At 39.1% G+C, this 20,741-nt stretch overlaps 1 protein-coding gene across 2 annotated transcripts in view; it reads right to left on the bottom strand.

The window, feature by feature from the left end:
* Window positions 1–6,079: 6,079 nt before the first annotated feature.
* Window positions 6,080–20,741, bottom strand: part of Faf2 (Fas-associated factor 2) — a 154,390-nt gene continuing 139,728 nt past the window's right edge. The window contains exons 8-9 of one of the 2 annotated variants that reach the window (XM_067136758.2): window positions 7,010–7,074; window positions 6,080–6,745 (exon numbers count right to left, since the gene is read on the bottom strand). In XM_067136758.2, the coding sequence (XP_066992859.1) occupies window positions 6,625–6,745; window positions 7,010–7,074 (186 nt within the window). In that variant the 3' untranslated portion in view covers window positions 6,080–6,624. The remainder of the gene's footprint in view (window positions 6,746–7,009; window positions 7,075–20,741) is intronic. The other variant, XM_067136759.2, reaches the window with a different exon arrangement.

A 20,741-nucleotide genomic window follows, 5' to 3' on the forward strand; every position in this document is an offset into this window, starting at 1 on the left:
ATGTGCGCTGCTGTGTTATGACGTAGCCCATTGATGACTGGGAATCCATAGCACGTGAGGGCAATGATTGTTCTCCTGATGACATCAAGTGTATATTTATGATTTTCTTTTCAGGTGTTGGTTTTATGTGTGTTTGTAGTTATTTACTGTTCAGTGTGTGTTATGTTGTCAAATTGTCATCTTTGATTAAGGAGATCATAGCCCATTGACTATATTTGGGTTGCGAGGTTTCACACCTCTGTTCTTTGCTCATGGTGATCAGTTCCCGTACTTATAATTTATGTAATTTTGGAGATAAATTTAGGGCCAGTCCCAAACAAGTGTTTTTATTTCATGTTTGTGTACTGACTAGTTCAGAGTTAATGTAATTAGACCAATATATTTGTATCTATCATTGCAATCTCACTTAAAGAGATGGTTCCTAATCGCAGCCTATGGCTAATTGCAGTTTGACTTATCGTAATCTCCACTGTAACTATGTAAATTTCAAGCATGTTCCATATTTCACTGAACTTTCAATAACCGAGTTCATGACCCAAATGCTTTGAATGACCAATGTTGCCAATATGATTGTAAATTATTTTGTTCTAGTATATAAGCCTGAGCCGGCCCCGTGGTGTAGGGGTAGAGTGCCTGCCTCTTACCCGGAGGCCCCGGGTTCGATTCCCGGCCAGGTCAGGGATTTTTACCTGGACCTGAGGGCTGGTTCGAGGTCCACTCAGCCTATGTGATTAGAATTGAGGAGCTATCTGACGGTGAGATAGCGGCCCCGGTCTAGAAAGCCAAGAAGATTCGTTTTGCTGACCACACGACACCTCGTAATCTGAAGGCCTCCAGGCTGAGCAGCGGTCACTTGGTAGGCCAAGGCCCTTCAAGGGCCCATTTGCCCATTAGATTTCTTTAAAAAAAACAGTCATTAAATATATGAAGGGAGAGAATGGACAGAGATGGAAATCATTGATCCACAACCCAATCCAGGATCAAATTGGACTTGGGAAATGATGATGATAAAGAGGAGATTTAATACAGTTGGTAAAAGAAGATGAAAATCTAATTGTGATGGAAGACTAAAATGCAATGGTAGGTCAAAGAACAGAAGGCAATGTAATTGGACAATTCAGACTGGGACAAAGGAATGAGATATGAAGTTGCAGAAGTTGCTTTGCCTGGTGTGAAAGTGGGAAACCATGGAAAACCATCTTCAGGGCTGCCAACAGTGGGGTTCAAACCCACCATCTCCCGGACGCAAGTCCACACCTGCGCGCCCCTAACGGCACGACCAACTCACCCGGTCACTTATATAGTTACCAGGGAGGGTTTATGAATATTTCCATAAGATTCTGACCATTGAATTCACTGCACTGCAGTTGAAACTGGCAGCTTCTTTTTACATAGTCTTTATTTTTCAGGGTGAATTTCAGCATGATACTGTTGATTGTTCCATTGTGAATACATGAGCAATTGCACAGATACAGCTGTTGTGACTGTAGGTTTGACTGTTTACAGGGGAATAAAAATGGTCTCTCAAAAAGCAAGAATTATTGTACTGTGGCTCTAATAACAGTGCTACAAGAAAGGCTTTTTTCTATATTGCAAGACAGCACTTCCTTGAACTTTAAATGATATTGGAATCAAGAATAAACTTTAAAATACATGAACCTACAACAATTGCTAGGTGTGTTAAAGTACTGGCCACTATTCAGAAACTCACAAGATAGGGGTTTTGAATCTTAAGTCTGCCACCCTTGAACTTAATTTTCATTGTTAAATTAATTTATATTTGCCCATTAGATTTCTTTAAAAAAACAGTCATTAAATATATGAAGGGAGAGAATGGACAGAGATGGAAATCATTGATCCACAACCCAATCCAGGATCAAATTGGACTTGGGAAATGATGATGATAAAGAGGAGATTTAATACAGTTGGTAAAAGAAGATGAAAATCTAATTGTGATGGAAGACTAAAATGCAATGGTAGGTCAAAGAACAGAAGGCAATGTAATTGGACAATTCAGACTGGGACAAAGGAATGAAAGAAGAAGTTGGCTAGTAGGATTCTGCACCAATCATAATTAAGTCGTTGCCAGTACTTGGTTCAAACACCACAAACAATGGCTGTATACAGAGCGAAGACCTGGATACACTCAAAGGTATCATACATACTTCATTATGATCAGGCAGAGATTAAAAATCTTGTGTTGGATTGCAAGACCTTCCCAGGAGCGGACATGCACTCTGACCACAACTTATTGGCCATGAAATGCTGTCTGAGGTTGAAGAAAGGAAGGAATGCAAGGAGACGGGATCTAGACAAATTGAAGAAAATGAGAGTGAGGTTATTTCAAGAAACAAGTTGCACAAGGAATAAATGAAATGACTGAAGGAAACATAACAGATGAAGAGTGGACAGTCTTGAAGAATGAGTAGGGCTGCTGAAGAAAGGTTAGAAAGAAAGGCAAGATCAATTAAGAATCAGTGGATAACTTATGAGATACAAGATCTGACTGACAAACAGTGAAAATGTAAGATGCAAAAAAAGAGAGGAGCAGAAAAGAATACAGGCGATTAAAGAATGAAGTAGATAGAAAGTTACGGATAGCTACAGAAAAAATAATCGCTGAAAGAGAACTGCAAGGATGTTGAAGGTTGTATGGTTGTAGGAAAGGTAGACATTGCTTATAGGAAAAAGAAAGACTTTGGAGAAAGAAAAACTAGGTATATGAATATTAAGAGCTCAGATGGAAAACCACTCCTAGGGAAAGAAGACAATGCAAAAATATGGTGAGAACATATTCAACAATTGTATCAATGGAAAGAAGTTGACAACAAGGTTCTGGAACAAGAAAGCCTTGTTAATATGGATGAAATGGGAGACCAAATTTTTAGGTCAAAATTGAACAGAGCTTTGAGAGATGTAAATATGAAAAAGGCACCTGGAACTAATGGCATAAGAATCAAAGCAGTAGCAATCCAGAAAGAAATGAGATACATCTGCAGTTTGTACTCTCTCCTTTTCAGTGTTTATATACGAGTACTACAGGTGGAAAGGAAATCATACATGAATTTGGAAAGGAAATCACAAACCAAGGAGAGGATATCAAAACTTTGAGATTTGCCTATGATATTGTTATTTTATATGAGTCTACAGAAGATCTGGAGAAAATGCTGATGGTATGGACACAATCTTGGAGAAGGTGCACAGGATGAAAATAAATAAATCCAAAACAAAAGTAATAAGGTGCAGTCGAACAAAGTCAGGTGATGCAGGTTATATAGATCAGGAAATGAAGTCTTAAAAGAAGTAGATCAATACTACTACTTGGGTAGTAGAATAACTAATGATGGCAGGAGGAAGTATATAAAATGCAGACTAGCACAAGCTAGGAAGGCTTTTCTTAAGAAACAAAATTTGCTCACTTCGAACATTCATATACGAATTAGAAGGTATTTTTTGGAGACTTTCATCTGGGACATATCTTTGTTTGGAAGTGAAACATTGTCAATAACTAGCTCAGAAAGGTTGATTGATTGATTGATTGATTGATTGATTGATGCTTGTTGTTTAAAGAGGCCTAACATCTAGGTCATCGGCCCCTAATGGTACGAAATGAAACTAAATGAAATGACAAATTAAAAACCAAAAATCCTCCACTGACCACAATTCAAAACATGAGGACGAAGAATGATTGGATGGATGGATGGATGGATGGATGGATGGATGGATGGATGGATTGATGGATGGATATGAAGTTAAAACGATCAGTGGAACCGACGCACAGTGCCTCACATGCACAGAAGCTGGCATAAAACAACAGTATTACTGACCAAGGGACTGCTTCTATAGCACGATACTGAATCGACGATGCTTGTAGTCAAAGGAGTCCAAAATCCAAGTCATCGGCCCCTCACAATGGTACTTATCGTTAGAAAAGTAGAACCATGGTATTTGTCATGTTGCGGTACTAATCACAAGTAGCATAGACTCGCGGTATTCCACACATTATGGTACTACTCACAGGTAATGAAATCTGCACATGTATTACAGACCTACTGTGTTTCGCACATTGCGGCGCCATTGACATGCAACGCAAACCTATGGTGTTCATCACCTAAGCGTACTAACCACAGGGACTCTTACTATTCTGTAGTGTTCCTCATATAGTGCTACTAATCACAGGTACTGTAAAAGCAGTCACACTCTCATTTGTCACTAATCACAAACCTATGCGGTACCTAACATAGTGGAACTACACCCAAGTAAAAGCGACCCATGGTGTTGCCCACGTGGTGGTACTAATCACAAGGAGTTTCATAGTTCTAATATAATCATCCCTTGGTCACCCCTTTTAGTCACCTCTTATAACAGGCAGGGGATACCGTGGGTGTATTCTTCGTCTGCGTCCTCTACCCACAGGGGGTAGCTCAGAAACGAGAATAGATGCATTTGAAATGTGGTGTTACAGAAGAATGCTTAAGGTGCGATGGGTATACCAAATCGCAGGAACAAAGAGATACTGAATCGAACTGGTGAGAAGAAAACAATTTGGTAAAATCTGATCAGAATAAGAGAGAATGTTATGACTCTTCTTAAGACACTCAGGACTTGTTTAGTTAGTTATTGAAGGAAGTGTAGGTAAGAATGGTATGGGTACACCAAGGTATGAATTTCAGAAACAGATTAGAGCAAATATAGGATGTACTAGTTACATAAATGAAAAAGCACAGGATAGGGTGGCATGGAGAACTGCATCAAGCCAGTCTATGGACTGATGAGCCAGACACAGTTTAGATATTACCAAAGTATTTCAGCTGATAATTACAGAGATGCCAACTTTCAAGAAAGGCAGTTCGTAATGCAGCTGTTAGGGCAATGGGGGGGGGGATTACATATCATTGAAAAATCAATGAACAACATACAATTCAACCAGATGTAACATATTCAAAGACTGGCATATAAAGAGTTTATGATTCTTACCTGCTAAAGTAACAGGTGATCTGCAGTACATATCTGAGTGGAGGTTGAAGGATCATTTCTTTTGCTGAGTACTGTAATTGCTCCCTTAGCAGCTTGTAGTTCCTGTTTGGTAAACGTACACTGGTGACATGCTTTTTCTTTTGATATCATGAGCATCCTCTGCACTACACAGAGCACTTAACAGTTCGGAGTTCATATTAGGACGGAATTCAGTCATGTTCTTCCTCATCATGCGCCTCTGAAAAATTGCGGCTACACACACTACAAGACACGTGTGAATGAGATTTTGAGGAATGCAGTAAACAGGGCCATTCTTTCGAGTATTCCTCCCTAAATTTTTAAACTATTTTTTGGTTCATTACTAGCGTCACTAGTTACGGTAACGTCATCATACGTATTTTCCTGCACAACAAATCACTTCATTATTTCAAACCTTTCACATTTCCTAACACATGATTAGCATATATCATAGAAGAGCAATATATTATGTAAAACTGGCAACCAAAATCACAATAAATACTTCTTCAACAGTCACGCACACAGTATTCACAATAAAAGGGAGTTTGTAACCACTTTGCCGCCAATACAAAGACAAAAGAACTCGTATATTTGCATGGAAGTCTGATTATGTGACGAACAAAGACAACTCCACAAGATATTACCACTTCACAGGCGCCTATTTTTCCAGTACTGGAAGCACACACAGAGTTTGGCGTGTGAAAACTCTAAATATTCTTAAACGAGGGACAGGAAAGGGGTATAAATGATTACTGAGAAATCCGAAAATAAGATTCTGAGAATTCAAGCTGTAATGGCATTCCTTGTGTGTCCTTTTGAACACTTCATACACTTAGATTTAAAAATCAACAAAAAATCGTAATTTGTGGTGTGTGATTCGTAAATCATAATAGTTGGCATCTCTGTAATTATGCCTCCCATACTGAGCTAGTTCAACGTATGAGAAAGTCTTTTTGCTAGCCCAGCTGACCATCCAACAGTATTTCACACAATACTAGATTAAACTATTATCTAATAAAAAATTTCAAAGATACTACCTGCAACAAGACATGAAAAGTGCACAATCAGTTTGAAAACACCACCATCAAATTACTAAAAGCAAATCTGTATTATCATCCAGTTGTTGCAACATCGCACATTACAAATTAGTGCATACTTCAAAGCAAGTATTTACAATGAATGAAGTAACATGAAACACTTATGATTGTCCATAGTACACAACAAGGAAGAAGAACTTAGTGTGAATTATTTCTCACAAAGATGGTACCAAAAATTCATACATTAAGTAACTCCAGTAGAATGTAGAACATGAAATATACTATATGTATCATTCTTATAAGAAGATGAGCATGCCTTTAAGCTTGAAGCTGTGCTCAAACACAAATTATCTGTATTTTACTGGTTATCTGCAGTTTTGAAGTATTTGCTAAGTTTGTGTAAGAAATAATTTTCTTGTAAAATGTGTCTCATTAGAGTTACTGGAGCCTGTCAACCAAAGTTAACATTTTATTTACAAAATTCATAGCTTAAAGTACAGTTACATACAAAGTAATGCACACCTCACACCTAACAATCACGCTTCCAAATCATACACGAAAAGTACTTCTCTGTGCCGCAGACCTGCATCCCCTAGGGTTTGAACCTGACCCTCTCCTCGTGGACAACAAGGCAGCACACGTTTTGGAAAATTGGTGGCAATTTCAAAGTTGTTGGGAGAGAGTGGATGACAGAAGACGTAGTAGAATATTGCCTGCAACAAAACATTTATAATTTACAGTATGTCAGCTGGAAACAATTATTTTTTTTAACATGATATCATGATCATAGCTACGCGACTTCCAGTTTTATGTATTATGTGGAATCTGAACCACAGGATATGACTTTTTTTTTTAAATCCCACATGTATCGTATAGCTGCCTTGGTCAGATGCCAGTGAAAATATCACATGGCTATCACATCAAGATGGAAATGAGCTATATGTTTACAGCAGAGTTATCATTACACAAGAGCCTACCTGCAGGCCATGATCACTGAGGCATCAAGTCTAAGGTCTGACACCTTAGTTAGCTGGTTCAAGTCCTGTTGGTGGAAAAAAAAAATGTTTCACTATCAGAAAGTTAGCCAACAGGGTAGGAGAGGTGGTGGTACAACTTCTAATCACTAGACTGAGTGCCAAAAGACTGGCTTTAATCCCAAACTTTTCTGCAGTTTTTATATGGAGTGAGGGCATATGATGCTGCTGACAGCGAATCATCCGCTGGATGGGGAAGTTAAGATCCTTGGAGTAATTCAACAGAAATAGGCTACGTGTCAACTTTACACTTCTGCCATTTACAACATACAGGTAGGTTCCTCACGTATGGTGCAAGTAGGGACAAAAGATCTTTTTAGGTTCACGCTCCAAACAAATAGCATTTTTTTTAAAAAGGCCTAAGTGCCAACACTGTATTTCACCCTTTCCCTACCTCATGATAATGATGATCGTTGTCATCATGGCCCAGATTTTGATGACCTAATAAATGCCAATACAAATCTATAAAATGGCCTCAGTGACACTCTGGATGCCGTTTAAGTCTAAGTTTAGTCCCTATCAGCACAAGGGTTGAGATTGTTGGATGCGCTTGTGAATGGTCGGCTGTTGAGAGAGTTCTTGCATTATCATAATTATAAAGTAGTTAAAACCTATTGAAATAGTTTAACTTTGTGTGTGTGTGATCCATTTAGTGCAAATTATATACTGGTGTTTAGTGCATGCTGGTAGAAATTGGGAGTAGTGTTATTTATTTGAATTTTATATCAAGTAGATCAGTTGGTGTTCAGTAGATCACGTTTTCTAGGTTACGTAGGCTAGCTAGCTTGTTTCGAATTTAGGTTTAGGAAATCATTTAGGTAATAATATTAACTTTTTAAATTTTTTTAAAAATATCTGTAGGTTTGTTAGTATAATACAAAGACAGATCATAAGGAGTTCTAACTTCCGCAGCTTTTACATTCGAGCAGACAATAGACACAGTATTTCATACAGATATCCATTCAAACTATCCCAAAGGTAATAGTTTTTTTCAATTAACATGACATGCCTGTAAACTTCGATTTAAAGAAATAAGTTCAAAAGAATACATGGTATTTCACTGTTGAATTACTCAACGGTCTTTGGATTGTTGACGATTGTTAGCTGCATTCCGATGAGATCAAAGAGTAGAGGGTAGCTGAAAAATCAATAATACAAGAATCAGCTGTATACTGTATTCCGATAATTTGTAGTTTCAAGTCCCCAGCATACTTCGCATTTTACACCTTTGATTATTCATCGAGTAAAAGTTAATAATCAAATTCCCATATCCCAATAATTGCAATTTAAATTCCCGACGTAGATTTGACTAAAGTTTTTAGATTGTTATTGTAGTCAACATCATATTTTTCATCATTTAAGGACACTTTTATTCTCCATCTCGTGTAGTAGGAAATATAATAGTAATCCAGCAACTGTAAAGATAACATAACTGCATTTCAGTTAAGAACTGTAGTGTAGATACAGTAATCTGACTATTAGTATTAAGGGATCTATACTTCATGTTAATTGGTCTGTATTGAACTGTGAGTGTAGTTGAATACATTTTATCAGTTCCACCTTTTCAATACAAAGTTTTGCAATGTGTTTACATTACAAGTTAATTTAATTTGGTACTAGTTTCGACATAAGGTCAAGGTCATCATCAGCCATTACACAAATTATACAATATATCTAACGGTCCAAAAACAATGTATAATACAATGACATAAAATGAACACGTGAGAGTTAAAATTATACAGATTTTGAATATTGTAGTGTACCGTTATAAAGTTAAAACTGAAGATAAAGGGTAGTCACAATGATCTTTAACATTTTAAAATTGTTCACACATTACATTAAAATAAGGCAACTGGATGCCGCTAAGCAATGTTTCTAGTTAATTGAACTTGATGCTGAAGAAGATTCTTAAAAATGTGTTTCATTCCATTACAAAGTTCTAATAGTCAGGTGATGTTGTGTGGTAGCAATGACATTAAGTTGTGCACATAATATGATTAATGTTAAAACAAAGTACACTGATGCCGTTAAAAAACTTCCAGTTGATGTTCTTAATGCTGAGGGCAAATGTTGCACATGAAGGTCAGATTAGTTCTAAGGTACAGGTGGTAAAGATTTGCAGTTTAATGCGGAACAAGAAGTCTGACCTTGCGCTGTGATGTGTAGAACGTAGCTAGTTGTACATGACTCAACCTCATGTCACTGCTACCACACGACGTCATCTATTAGAACTTTGTAATGGAATGCAACACATTTTTAAGAATCTTCTTCAGCATCAAGATCAGTTAACTAGAAACATTGCTTAGCGGCATCCAATTGCCTTATTTTAATGTATTGTGTGCACAATTTAAAATTTTTTAATATCATTGTGACCACCCTCTATTTTCAGTTTTAACTTTGTAACGGTACACTACAATATTCAAAATCTGTCTAATTTTGACTCTCACATGTTCATTGTTTTTGGACTATTTGATATATTGTATAATTTGTGTTATGGCTGATGATGAACTTGACCTTAGGTCGAAACTAGTACCAAATTAAATTAACTTGTAATGTAAACAAATTGCAAAACTTTGTATTGAAAAGGTGAAACTGACAAAATTTATTTAACTACTAATAATAATCTGTCTATGCACTTAGCTTTGTTGGTAATCTTTGAGTAGTTCTTGCGAATTCCAAACTATAATTGTAATTTCCATTTCTGTTTGTGCTTAGTAATAACCTGTTGTAATTAAGATCTGTCTGAACGTAGTTGAAAATTATTGTAGTGTACTGTAGTATCTTATTAGAAATTAGTGTGCTTATTCTATTCTTGTGAAATATATGTGTAGTATAATAGAAGTATCTGTAGTAACTCTTACTAGAATTCTGTTGTAGTAATTAGGGTAGACTTAAATGCTGTTAGAATTGTGTGATTCTTGTGTTTTCCTTTTGGGTTTCAGCAATTAACAGCAGTTTTCATCCTGTTAGGGTGTTGTAGGATAACAATTTAGTACAACTAAGTAGTATTGTAATGTAGTAGTAGCCTATATTAATTACCTTATTGTCATGTGATCTTTGTGTACTAACCTAGACAATAAACGAATTGATGAGAGGAGATCAATTTGGCTAAATTTGATGAGAAGAAGAGATAGAATGATAGGACACATCTTAAAACACCCAGGACTTGTTCAGTTGGTTTTTGAGGGAAATGTAGGGGATAAGAACAGTAGGGTAAGATCAAGGTATAAATATGACAAGCAAATTAGGGCAGATGTAGGACGTAGCAGTTATATAAAACTGAAAAGGTTAGCACAGGATAGGATGGCATGGAGAGCTGCATCAAGCCAGTCTGTGGACCGATGACCCAAACAACAACAATGAACCTGCACGAGAGTATCCAAATTCCATATTGGACCAACATGACTCTAGGGAAGACTTTCATGTTGACTCTGACATGAAGTTAGTCAGGGCATATAAACGGATACATGTATACCTGACAACTTTTAAAAATTAAAAATAGGACAATTTTTTTTAAGGTCTTGGATTTTATCATGTACAATGCGCCGCGGTCTTGATGAAAAAAGGACAAGATAAAACGCATACATATTTACAGTTACAATGTGACTTGACCATTAAATTTAAAATCTTAAACTAAGGAAATATTAAAAGGGTTACAAGAAATTGTACCTAATCATTCTCAATTATGACACACATCATCATCATCATCAATGTCCCACTCCAGTCGCCCAGGTGTGGTGAACAAGCCTCCTCGACGTCTTTCTGTCCTTCCACATTTCCTGCTCCATTACTTCTGCCATATCCAATCCACCTTCCCTAATGTCCTTCCAAATCTGATCCTTTCACCTTCTTCTCGGTTTTCCAACTGGTCTCTTTCCCTTAACTTCTCTTTCTAATTCCCTTCTTGCTACCTGTTCCTTTCCCATTCTTTTTACATGTCCAAACCATCTCAGTCTTGCTTTCTGTACGTTCTGTACTAACGGTTCTGTATTTAGCTCTTCTCTGATTTTAATATTTTGAATTCTATCTCTTCTTGCCTTTTTAACTGATGTTCTTAAAAATTTCACATCTACTGCTTGGATCTTACTATCTTGTCTCTGTCCGACTCGTTGGCTGAATGGTCAGCGTACTGGCCATTGGTTCAGAGGGTAGCGGGTTCAATTCCCGGCCAGGTAGGGGATTTTAACCTTCACTGGTTAATTCCAGTGGTTCGGGGGCTGGGTGTTTGTGCTGTCCCCAACATCCCTGCAACTCACAAACCACACATAACATTATCCTCCACCACAATAACACGCAGTTACCTACGTATGGCAGATGCCGCCCACCCTCATCGGAGGGTCTGCCTTCCAAGGGCTGCACTCGGCTAGAAATAGCCACACGAAATTATTATATTATTATCTTGTCTCTTATTAGTTACCAGCATTTCTAGTCCGTATGTTACAATTGGTATGAAATACTTTTTATACAATGTTAATTTCGTTCTCTTGGGTACTTTGTCATCCTATAAAAGCTCTCTGACTTGATGCTAAAATGTTGTGCCTTTACTTAATCTGTTATTAATTTCAGGGTTGATTTCATTTCTTCCATTAATAATGCTACCCAGATAAATAAACTGTTCTACATTCTCTAACCGTTCTCCATCTATCTTCACTTGGCTTTTCTTTTTCTCTTTTCCACAGTGCATGACTACAGTTTCCTTTTTACTAATTACCACTCCAAACTACTCCAGATTTTCATTATAAATGTCCAGTCTCTTTTGTACTTCCTTTTCTCCCTTTCCTTAAATCACCACATCAACTGAAGCATTCACTTCATCACTACTGATACTCTGTTTTACAGGTTTTATGATTTCATCCATCAATATAATAAACAATAATGGCGACAGTGCACTTCCTTGCTCAAGACCTTTTGTATAAAATGTTTCAGAGTCACCACTCCTCACTTGTACACTGCTTTTACTCTCACAATACAACATTTTTATCTTGTTAATTAATGTTTTTGGTACATTCTTTTTATGTAGGCATTCTCATACATGTTTTCTCTTAACTGTATCATAAGGTTTTTCCCAAATCCAAAAATATGAAGATGATTTCCTTGTTCCTTTCCAGGTGTTTTTTCATTATCGTTTGCACTGTAAATATCAAGTCTATTGTTGATATCTTTGGTCTAAAGTCATATTGTTCTTCCTCTAACTGTGTTTCTATTACATTCCTCAGTCTTTTGTCTAATGACTTTCTCCATTATTTTTAGCCCATGTGATAATAGGGTTATATCTCTATAATTTTCAAATTTCTTCCTATTTCCTTTTTTGAACAGTGGTACAATGCTTCCTTGTTGCCAATCTTCAGGAATCCTTTCATCCTTCCATATGGCATTGAGGGCTCAGTATAGCCACTGTAATCCAATGCTTCCTGCTGTCTTAATCATATCAGCATTGAATTCGTCTTTTCCACTTGCTTTACCTTTGGTCATTGCTTTCACTGCTCTTTCAAGTTCCAACTATGTTATTGGGTTCTCTTGTTTTTCTCCATTTATTATTTCAATTTTTTTAATCTCCTTCCTCCGAGCAGTCATCCTCATTATAAAGTTTTTCAAAATATTTTGCCATCACCTTCTGATGACCCTTTTCGCTGTGTTCTATGGATCCATCTTCTCTATCTAATGCCTTGATTTTTTCTTAATTTATTCTTTTCAATTTTATTACTCTATATAATAGTTTCTGATCTCCTTGACTATATTGCTAAATTTTGTCCGCAAACTCTCCCCAACATTTCTCCTTTTCTTCCCTGATACCCCTCTTTATTTGTAGTTTCAATCGTTTGTGTTCCACATGTAACCTTTCTATGTTATTCTCATCCCTCTAATACGTTTTTTGCTTTTCCTTATCCACTTCTTTCTTCACCTTGTTCCTTTCTTTTATTTCTTTTTTTATTTTGTCTGTCCACCACCGTGTCTCCTTTCCCTTAACCTTTGCTTTTGTTTTCCCGCATACCTCAATTGCTGCTTCCACAAATGTCTGTCTTAAATTGTCCCAATCTTCTTCTCAACTTCGTATTTCTGTGTTAGGCAACTTCCTTTTTATACACTCTTGGAATGCCATTCTTTCATCCTCCTCCTCCTCCTCCTCCTCCAATTCCCAAATCCTGATCTTTGGTTTCCTCTTCAGTACAATTTTAGGGACTTTTACTTGTTTTAATTCCACAATTAATAATCTATGATCACCTTCCATACTTTCACCGGGGATTATCTTCATATTCATGCGTATCTTCCCCATTCTCGGTCTGTTACTATAAAATCGACGAGTGTTCCATACTGTCTATTCGAACTATATCGACTGATCTTATGGCTATCTCTCTTTCTAGACCATGTGTTCTTTATTATCAGGTTATTTCTGATACAAAAGTCCAACAGTTTCTCTCCATCTTCATTTCTATCGCCATACCCATGTGGGTCCAGAACATTCTAGTATCCCATTCTATCAGTTCCCACATGGGCATTCAGATCTCCCATTATCATGATCCCATCTCCAACAATGTGTGTTTGCAGTTCATTGAGGAAATTATCTTTCTCTTCCATGCTACATACTGTCTGTGGAGCATAAACCTGTACTATCTTCAGTAGTTCCTTGTTTATTTGTACGTGCATTATTTTAATTCTTTCATTTACATATTGAACTTCAGCTATTGGTTCAACATTCTGATTCACTATAAATCCTACTCCATTTCTTTTCTCTTTACTGTTACCCATCCAGTACAAGGTGTACCCCTTTCTTAGTTTCTTCATTCCTTTCCCTTTTTCTTCAATTAACCCCAGGATGTCGAATTTTGTCTCTCCCTTAGGTCAATCAATTCATTTTCCTTCCCATTCATTGTTAAAATATTCATTGTTCCTAATCGGGTTTAGTTCTCTGATCTAACACTTGCATGAACATCAGCCGTACCATCATACTGTGCAACTGTAGCCAGAGACTTGTCAATTTCATACACACATACAAATAATATTTATATCAGACCGACATACGGTAAAAATGCATAATAGTTTCCTTTATTAGGCTGTAAAATGAACAGAAATTCAATTTTATAGGTACCTCTGAACAATTGGAGGTAACATTTATGGTTTGTTGCCATATCGTGAAGAGAAAATACCAGAAACTGTCACCAACACAACTCCCGAAAATACATACGTGTCAATAAAATTATGAAGTAAGAATGAACATTAATGCACTGAAATACACGAAACTACCACATACAAAACAGATTAATATGTCTCATACATTATTACGACTTCGACAGGGGAAAAAGGACAGAACCGCAAGAAAAAACACGTGGTCTACACTTCCAACGAAACTATGCACAGAACGATGTTAAACAGCGTGTGAACCACACAATAACAAATTCTTTCATCCCAATTAATTAATGGAGTCTGTGTCCGACTCGTTGGCTGAATGGTTAGCGTACTGGCCTTCGGTTCAGAGGGTCCCGGGTTCGATTCCCGACCGGGCCGGGGATTTTAACCTTAATTGGTTAATTCCAATGGCTCGGGGGCTGGGTGTGTGTAGTGTATTCAACATTAGAAATCATCCTAGGTAGGGCCCTCATCTTCATCTTCACAGACATGCAGGTCGCCTAATAAGCCGTCTACTACAAAAAGACCTGCACCAGGCCTCTCCGGAGGCCATACACCATTATTATTAATGGAGTCTGTGGTCTCTCTTGCTAGTAGGACGATTGCTGTCCCGAATTCCCAGCTAGAAGGCAAACACACTGCTATAGTGAGAGCGAAACACGATTGCTTGAAAATAAGGTTGCGCAAATTACACAGGCACATAAGAATTCATCCTAGGGGAAGAGTATTGACCCTACTGGAGGTTATGGTGTTCAAAAATAGGAAGAAGTAAAATTAAATCGGAAAACTGGACGATAGGTAAAAAAACGGAAAGTTTCCGGGTAAAACGAAAGGGTTGACAGGTACGTCTTCTTCTCCTTTTTTTTCTTCATGGGGCCTCTAAATATTAGTTCCTAATTAGCGTCGACCTCTAAGATCTTTTGCTACCATGTTTTTCCTTCATTCCCATCCACATATACCTGCTCCCTTCACAAAGCTGCAGGTTGTTCTTACTGGGTCTTCTTGGATTTTTTCTCTCATTTCACCTGGTAGTCCTAGAGTTGAGAGTCTGATTATATCCAGCGCCTCACATTCGAAGAGTATGTGTTCAGCTGATTCCTCTGCTTCATTGCATTTCCTACATATGTTGTCTCTTATTACTCCAATTCTATGTAGGTGTTTTTTCAGATGGCGGTGTCCTGTCAACAGTCTTACTACCATCTTATATTTTCTCTGCTGAGTTTCAACAGTTCTTTAATATGCTTCTTGTTTGGTCCTTTTATCAGTTCCATTGCAAGCCTGCATCCTGGAGAATTTTTCCAGTTTTCCATTTGTTTCTTTTGTACCCATTTTCCTATGTAGTATCTGGCTTGTCCATAGGAAATCCTGCATACAGGTTCTGGGCCTACAAAATGTGTTTCTGCCCCTTTCCTGGCCAGTTTATCTGCCTTTTCATTTCTTTCTATACCTGCATGCCCTGGTAACCATATTATTTTGACAATGTTGTACTTTGAGAGATTCAGAAGTGACTGGCAATACCAGACAATTCTGGATATTATCCGGACTGACTCCAGTGCCTTAATGGATGCTTGGCTGTCCGTAAAAATGAAAATGTTCTTATCCCTATAGTTCATTTTCAGATTTTCTTCACGACATGTTGTGATAGCTATCATTTCAGCTTGAAAGACTGTAGTGTATCTGCCCAGGCTCATCTGGATTGATCTCTCAGGTCTTCCCACGTTGATCCCTCCTCCTGTGCCATCTACAGTCTTGGAGCCATCAGTCCACCACACTATATCTTTTTCAGCATTCCATTTGTTGATATCCCAGTCTTCTTTTTTATTATTATTTGGGTCTCAAACAGTTTTTCAAAGTTGTACTTTGGTATTATATGATCAGAAGGCATTTGTAGAACTTTCTCTGTTATTACTCTGTTAATTTTACAGTGACCTAAATTGGGTCTTTGTGCATTCCAGTACTCTGATTACGCCAATCTATATGAACTCATTCTAGCCCGTCCTTTTATGAAATTGCATAGTAATGGGAGGTCTAGTAAAGTATTCAAGACTTCTGTCGAGATAGTTCTCATAGCCCCAGTTATGGCTATACATGCTATTCTCTGTAGGTTATCCAATCTACTGCTGACTTTTCCTTGACTTACTTTCTGCCACCAGATGATTGCAGTATAGGCCATCAACGGTCTAATGATCATTGTGTATATCCACATTACCACTGATGGTCTTAGGCCCCATGTCTTCCCAACAGCTCTTTTACATGCAAACAGCAAGTTCTTGGCCCGGGTTATGTTCCTTTCTCTATGTGGATTCCAGGTTAGATTTTTATCTAACACTACACCTAGGTGTAGTGCCTGTTCTTCCATATATATATATCTTGCCCAAAGAGCTTCAGTGAATCTCTTTCCCTCTAATTTTCTCCTTCTTGTAAAAGGGACCAGAGTTAACTTGTTCAGGTTGACTGATAGTTGTTCTTCCCGACACCAGTTCTCCACAAGGTTGAGTGATCTTTGCATGAGGTCTTGGATAACACTCATCACCTTACCTCATACCACTATCACTAGGTCATCTGCGTATCCTTGTGTATCGAAACCCTGTTCGTTGAGCATTGCTATGATTTTGTTCACCACGAGGTTCCACAGCAGAGGCAAAAGAACTCCTCCCTGAGCACAGCCTCGGGCGGCCCTAATCGTCAGCGTTTCTTCAAACAGGGTTGTTTTTATCTTCCTTCCGTTTAATGTGGATTTAATCCATTCGACGACAGTTTTACTGACCTTGCTCTTTTCCAATGCTTTGATCATAGAGTCATAGGTTGTATTGCTGAAGGCTCCTTCTATATCTAGAAATGCCGCCAGTGCAATTTCTTTATATTCTAGGCTTTCCTCTAGTTTACAAACCAACTGGTGGAGTGCTACATCAGTGTATCTCCCAAGTCTATATGCAAACTGATTTTCATGTAACGTTGAGTTCAGTTGCACCATTCTTCCGATATATTTATCCAGAATTTTCTCTATTGCTTTTAGCATGAAGGAGGTTAAACATAATGGTCTGTATGCTTTGGCTTGGGCATAGTTTGCCCCTTCCAGGGTTAGGTATGAATACTGCTTTAGCTTTAGACCATGATCAGCACGTACCCTACAGCTAGACTAGCTCTGAAGAGGTCCATCAGGGCATTGACTAGTATCTGCCGTCCTTCCTGTGGGAGTATCAGAAGTATCTCATCTGGTCATGGAGCCTTTATAGGGTGAAACGTGTCAATTGCCCATTTTACATGGTTGTGTTTTATTATTCTGTTGGCACAGTTCCAGTCTGCTATTCGGCTCCGGTCTCTGTTCCAACCGTTTCTTCTTGTGTCATCTCCTCAGCCTCAGGAAAGTGACATGCCATTAGCATCTCCAGCGTGTCCTTCCCCGCCTGAGTAAACGACCCATCTGGTTCTTCAGTGTCCGCACCTGATTTATATGGGTTGCTTTAAGAACCTTCTGGAGCCTTGCTGTTTCAGTGTGTGATTCCACTTTCTCACAGAACGGTCTCCAAGATTTTCTTTTTGCTTTCCGTATCTCTAGGTTATACTCGGCGAGTTTCCTATAATATATGTCCCACATACCATTTCTACATGATATTCTATACAACATCCTAACCTCTTTTTTCATTTTGGCTAGTTTGTTGTTCCACCACCTTACTTTTTTGGTGTTTTTCTTTTCTTTGAGAGGACAGTTGTCATGGAATGAGTCTATAATGGCCTATTCTAATAGTTCCAATGACTCATCCAATTCTTTCTGTCCTCTCACATTAGCTGGAATTTTTTGTACAGCCTTCCCCAGAACTTCTTTGTATCTATCCCAGTTAGTTCTTTTCGGGTCTCAATACATCCCAATCCCACACAGTCTCGCATCTATTGCAAATTGGATGTGCTGCTGGTCTGCCAATGATGGTTCCTCCAGCACCTTCCAGTCTTTAATATAGTTTGCAATATGTGCAATGTAGGCTTGTTTCCTAGGTTTAGTTTTGTCAACTCAGTTCCACTAATAAACTGTAGTAAAGACTCACCTCTTACATTGCAGTTCATACTGTCCCACAGCTGCCTCTGTGGATCAGCGGTAGAGTGTCGGCCTCCGGATCCCAAGATAGCGGGTTCAAACCCGGCAGAGGTAGTCGGATTTTTGAAGGGCGGAAAAAGTCCATTCGACACTCCATGTCGTACGATGTCGGCATGTAAAAGATCTCTGGTGACACATTTGGTGTTTACCCGACAAAATTAATTAAATCTCAGCCATAGACGCCCAAGAGAGTTTCGGTTTACTCGGTCTGCCACCTAGTGGGGGCCTAGAGAAAAACGGAACGTCGAAATTGACGAGCAGACAGCCAGATGGCGTCAAATTGAAATGTCTGCACACGGTAGCTGAGGCCATACGATTATTATTATTATTATACTGTCCCACGCTGTGTGGTGTGAATTTGCACCTGTTCCTAGAACTAGGTGTTTGCCTTTCCTCTTTGCGTTGCAAATTAGGTTCTCAACTTCTCTGATGGGGGCAGATTAGTTGAGTCATATGGGAGTTATGCAGAGCCTATGGTTATTTCTCTGGGATCTTCCCAATTTCCAAGTTTTATCTTGGCCACCACTACGTCCTTTGAACAATGTTCCTGCAAGAGAAGGCATTTTAGTTTTCTGCTCGCAAATAACCATGTTCTCGGCATATTCGATGTAGTATCATACATTAGCTTACCTATGGCTCTTGTATAAAGAGCCAAATCGATAGCCCCGAACTTTAACTTCCTGACGAAATTGGCCACAGCTGAAATTTTACGTTCTAGGTTGGTCTGTAGAACTTTCAGTACCATCCTTGCCAACGCTAGATTTTGTTTCTCCCTTAATTACTTTAAATTTGATGTGCCCAAGTCCAAGCTTGGCTTTAAGGCCTCTCTTCTGGAGCTCTTCAAAATCTCTTTCATGACGGGTCAAAACAATTGTCACCGGGCGAGTTGGCCGTGCGCGAAGAGGCGCGCGGCTGTGAGCTTGCATCCGGGAGATAGTAGGTTCGAATCCCACTATCGGCAGCCCTGAAGATGGTTTTCCGTGGTTTCCCATTTTCACACCAGGCAAATGCTGGGGCTGTACCTTAATTAAGGCCACGGCCGCTTCCTTCCAACTCCTAGGCCTTTCCTATCCTATCGTCGCCATAAGACCTATCTGTGTCGGTGCGACGTAAAGCCCCTAGCAAAAAAAAAAAAAAAAAAAAACAATTGTCCTTCCTGTGACATCAGTGGTTGTTCCATTCAGGACTCTCTACTCTTTTGTCGGAAGTTTGGTGTCGTGCTGATGTATCCTGACAAGCACATCATCAACCTTCATGTTGTCAAATGGAAGAGGAAACTTGGTGATGACCTTAGTAGTATTCAGCACCTCCTTGGGTTCTGCCACCTCCAAATTCTCTCCTTTCCAAGGGTTGCAATTGGCCACTGTCTGTTCCAGCCAGCTTCTAGTTTCTGGATTTGCACAGATCAGTACCATTGCTCCACTTTCCAGCCTTAGAGACTCGAAGAAGCCTGGAAGGCATCCGTCCGACAGTGGTTTCATTTGCGCTATCAGAGCAGATGAAAGTTCCTTCATGCCTTCCTCCTTCAGTTTCCTGTCTGGAAAGGTTTTAGGTATTATTGCTACCTTGATTGAAGTTAGTCTTTCCGAAAAGGACATGACCGTCTATTCTTTCTGTTTCTAGGTTGGCCTGTAGAACTTTCAGAACCATCCTTGCCAACACTAGGTTTTCTTGGAGGGTGATTTTGTAGCCGAACTTGATGGCGTACTATTCCCCAACCTTGGCCTTTTGGGCGTTCTTGGAGGGACAGCCTCTCGCCGATCCCTGTTCTTTGGCTTCTTCTCCGTCCAAGTTCCAGCCACTATTTTGGCTTCCTTCCTCGCTCTCTTCCTTTCCTTGTAATATGCACTGTTGCGAGGTGGTCTGTCAATATGAAATCTGTTGATTTTCGATGCAGAAATCTGCAGTTCTGTCTCTACGGACGTTCCTGGTTTGCCTGTGGTAGCAGTCTGCTCTACTGGAGCTTCTGTTGAGATTTCTTGTTTTGAGTCTGCGACAGCCTGTCCAATTGGGACTTCTGTGTCCATTCCTTAATCTTGGGCTTGTTCCCAGATCTGCTCTATTGGAGCGTCCATGGCTTCCCTTGATGTCAAAATTTTGAAACTGGTTCTTTATAAGCATCCATATTTCAATCAATCATAGGGTTTCTGCCCCTTCTAGGGTCCTGAGCGTCGTTCTCACCATCCGTGGAGAGGCATACAGCCAGACATTGTCTTCCCGCAACTCAGGCTCTCTGTAGCAGAGACCACGCCCCTCAATTGTCCATCTAGCGGTCCGCCCCTGGCCCGAACCTAGCCAGATTTGTTCCCCCTACAGTAGGCCTACTCATGTGGTCTCCACTTGGCATTATCATGACTGAGTTCACAGCCATGACTTTCGCCCCTAGGTTGGGATCGCCCCTTTCCCAACCTGTGGCTCGTCCAGGCTACGCAGAGCAAAGTGATGTGTTGGTTCCAG

Source organism: Anabrus simplex, chromosome 1 (genome assembly GCF_040414725.1).
Source record: "Anabrus simplex isolate iqAnaSimp1 chromosome 1, ASM4041472v1, whole genome shotgun sequence".
Lineage (NCBI taxonomy): Eukaryota > Metazoa > Arthropoda > Insecta > Orthoptera > Tettigoniidae > Anabrus > Anabrus simplex.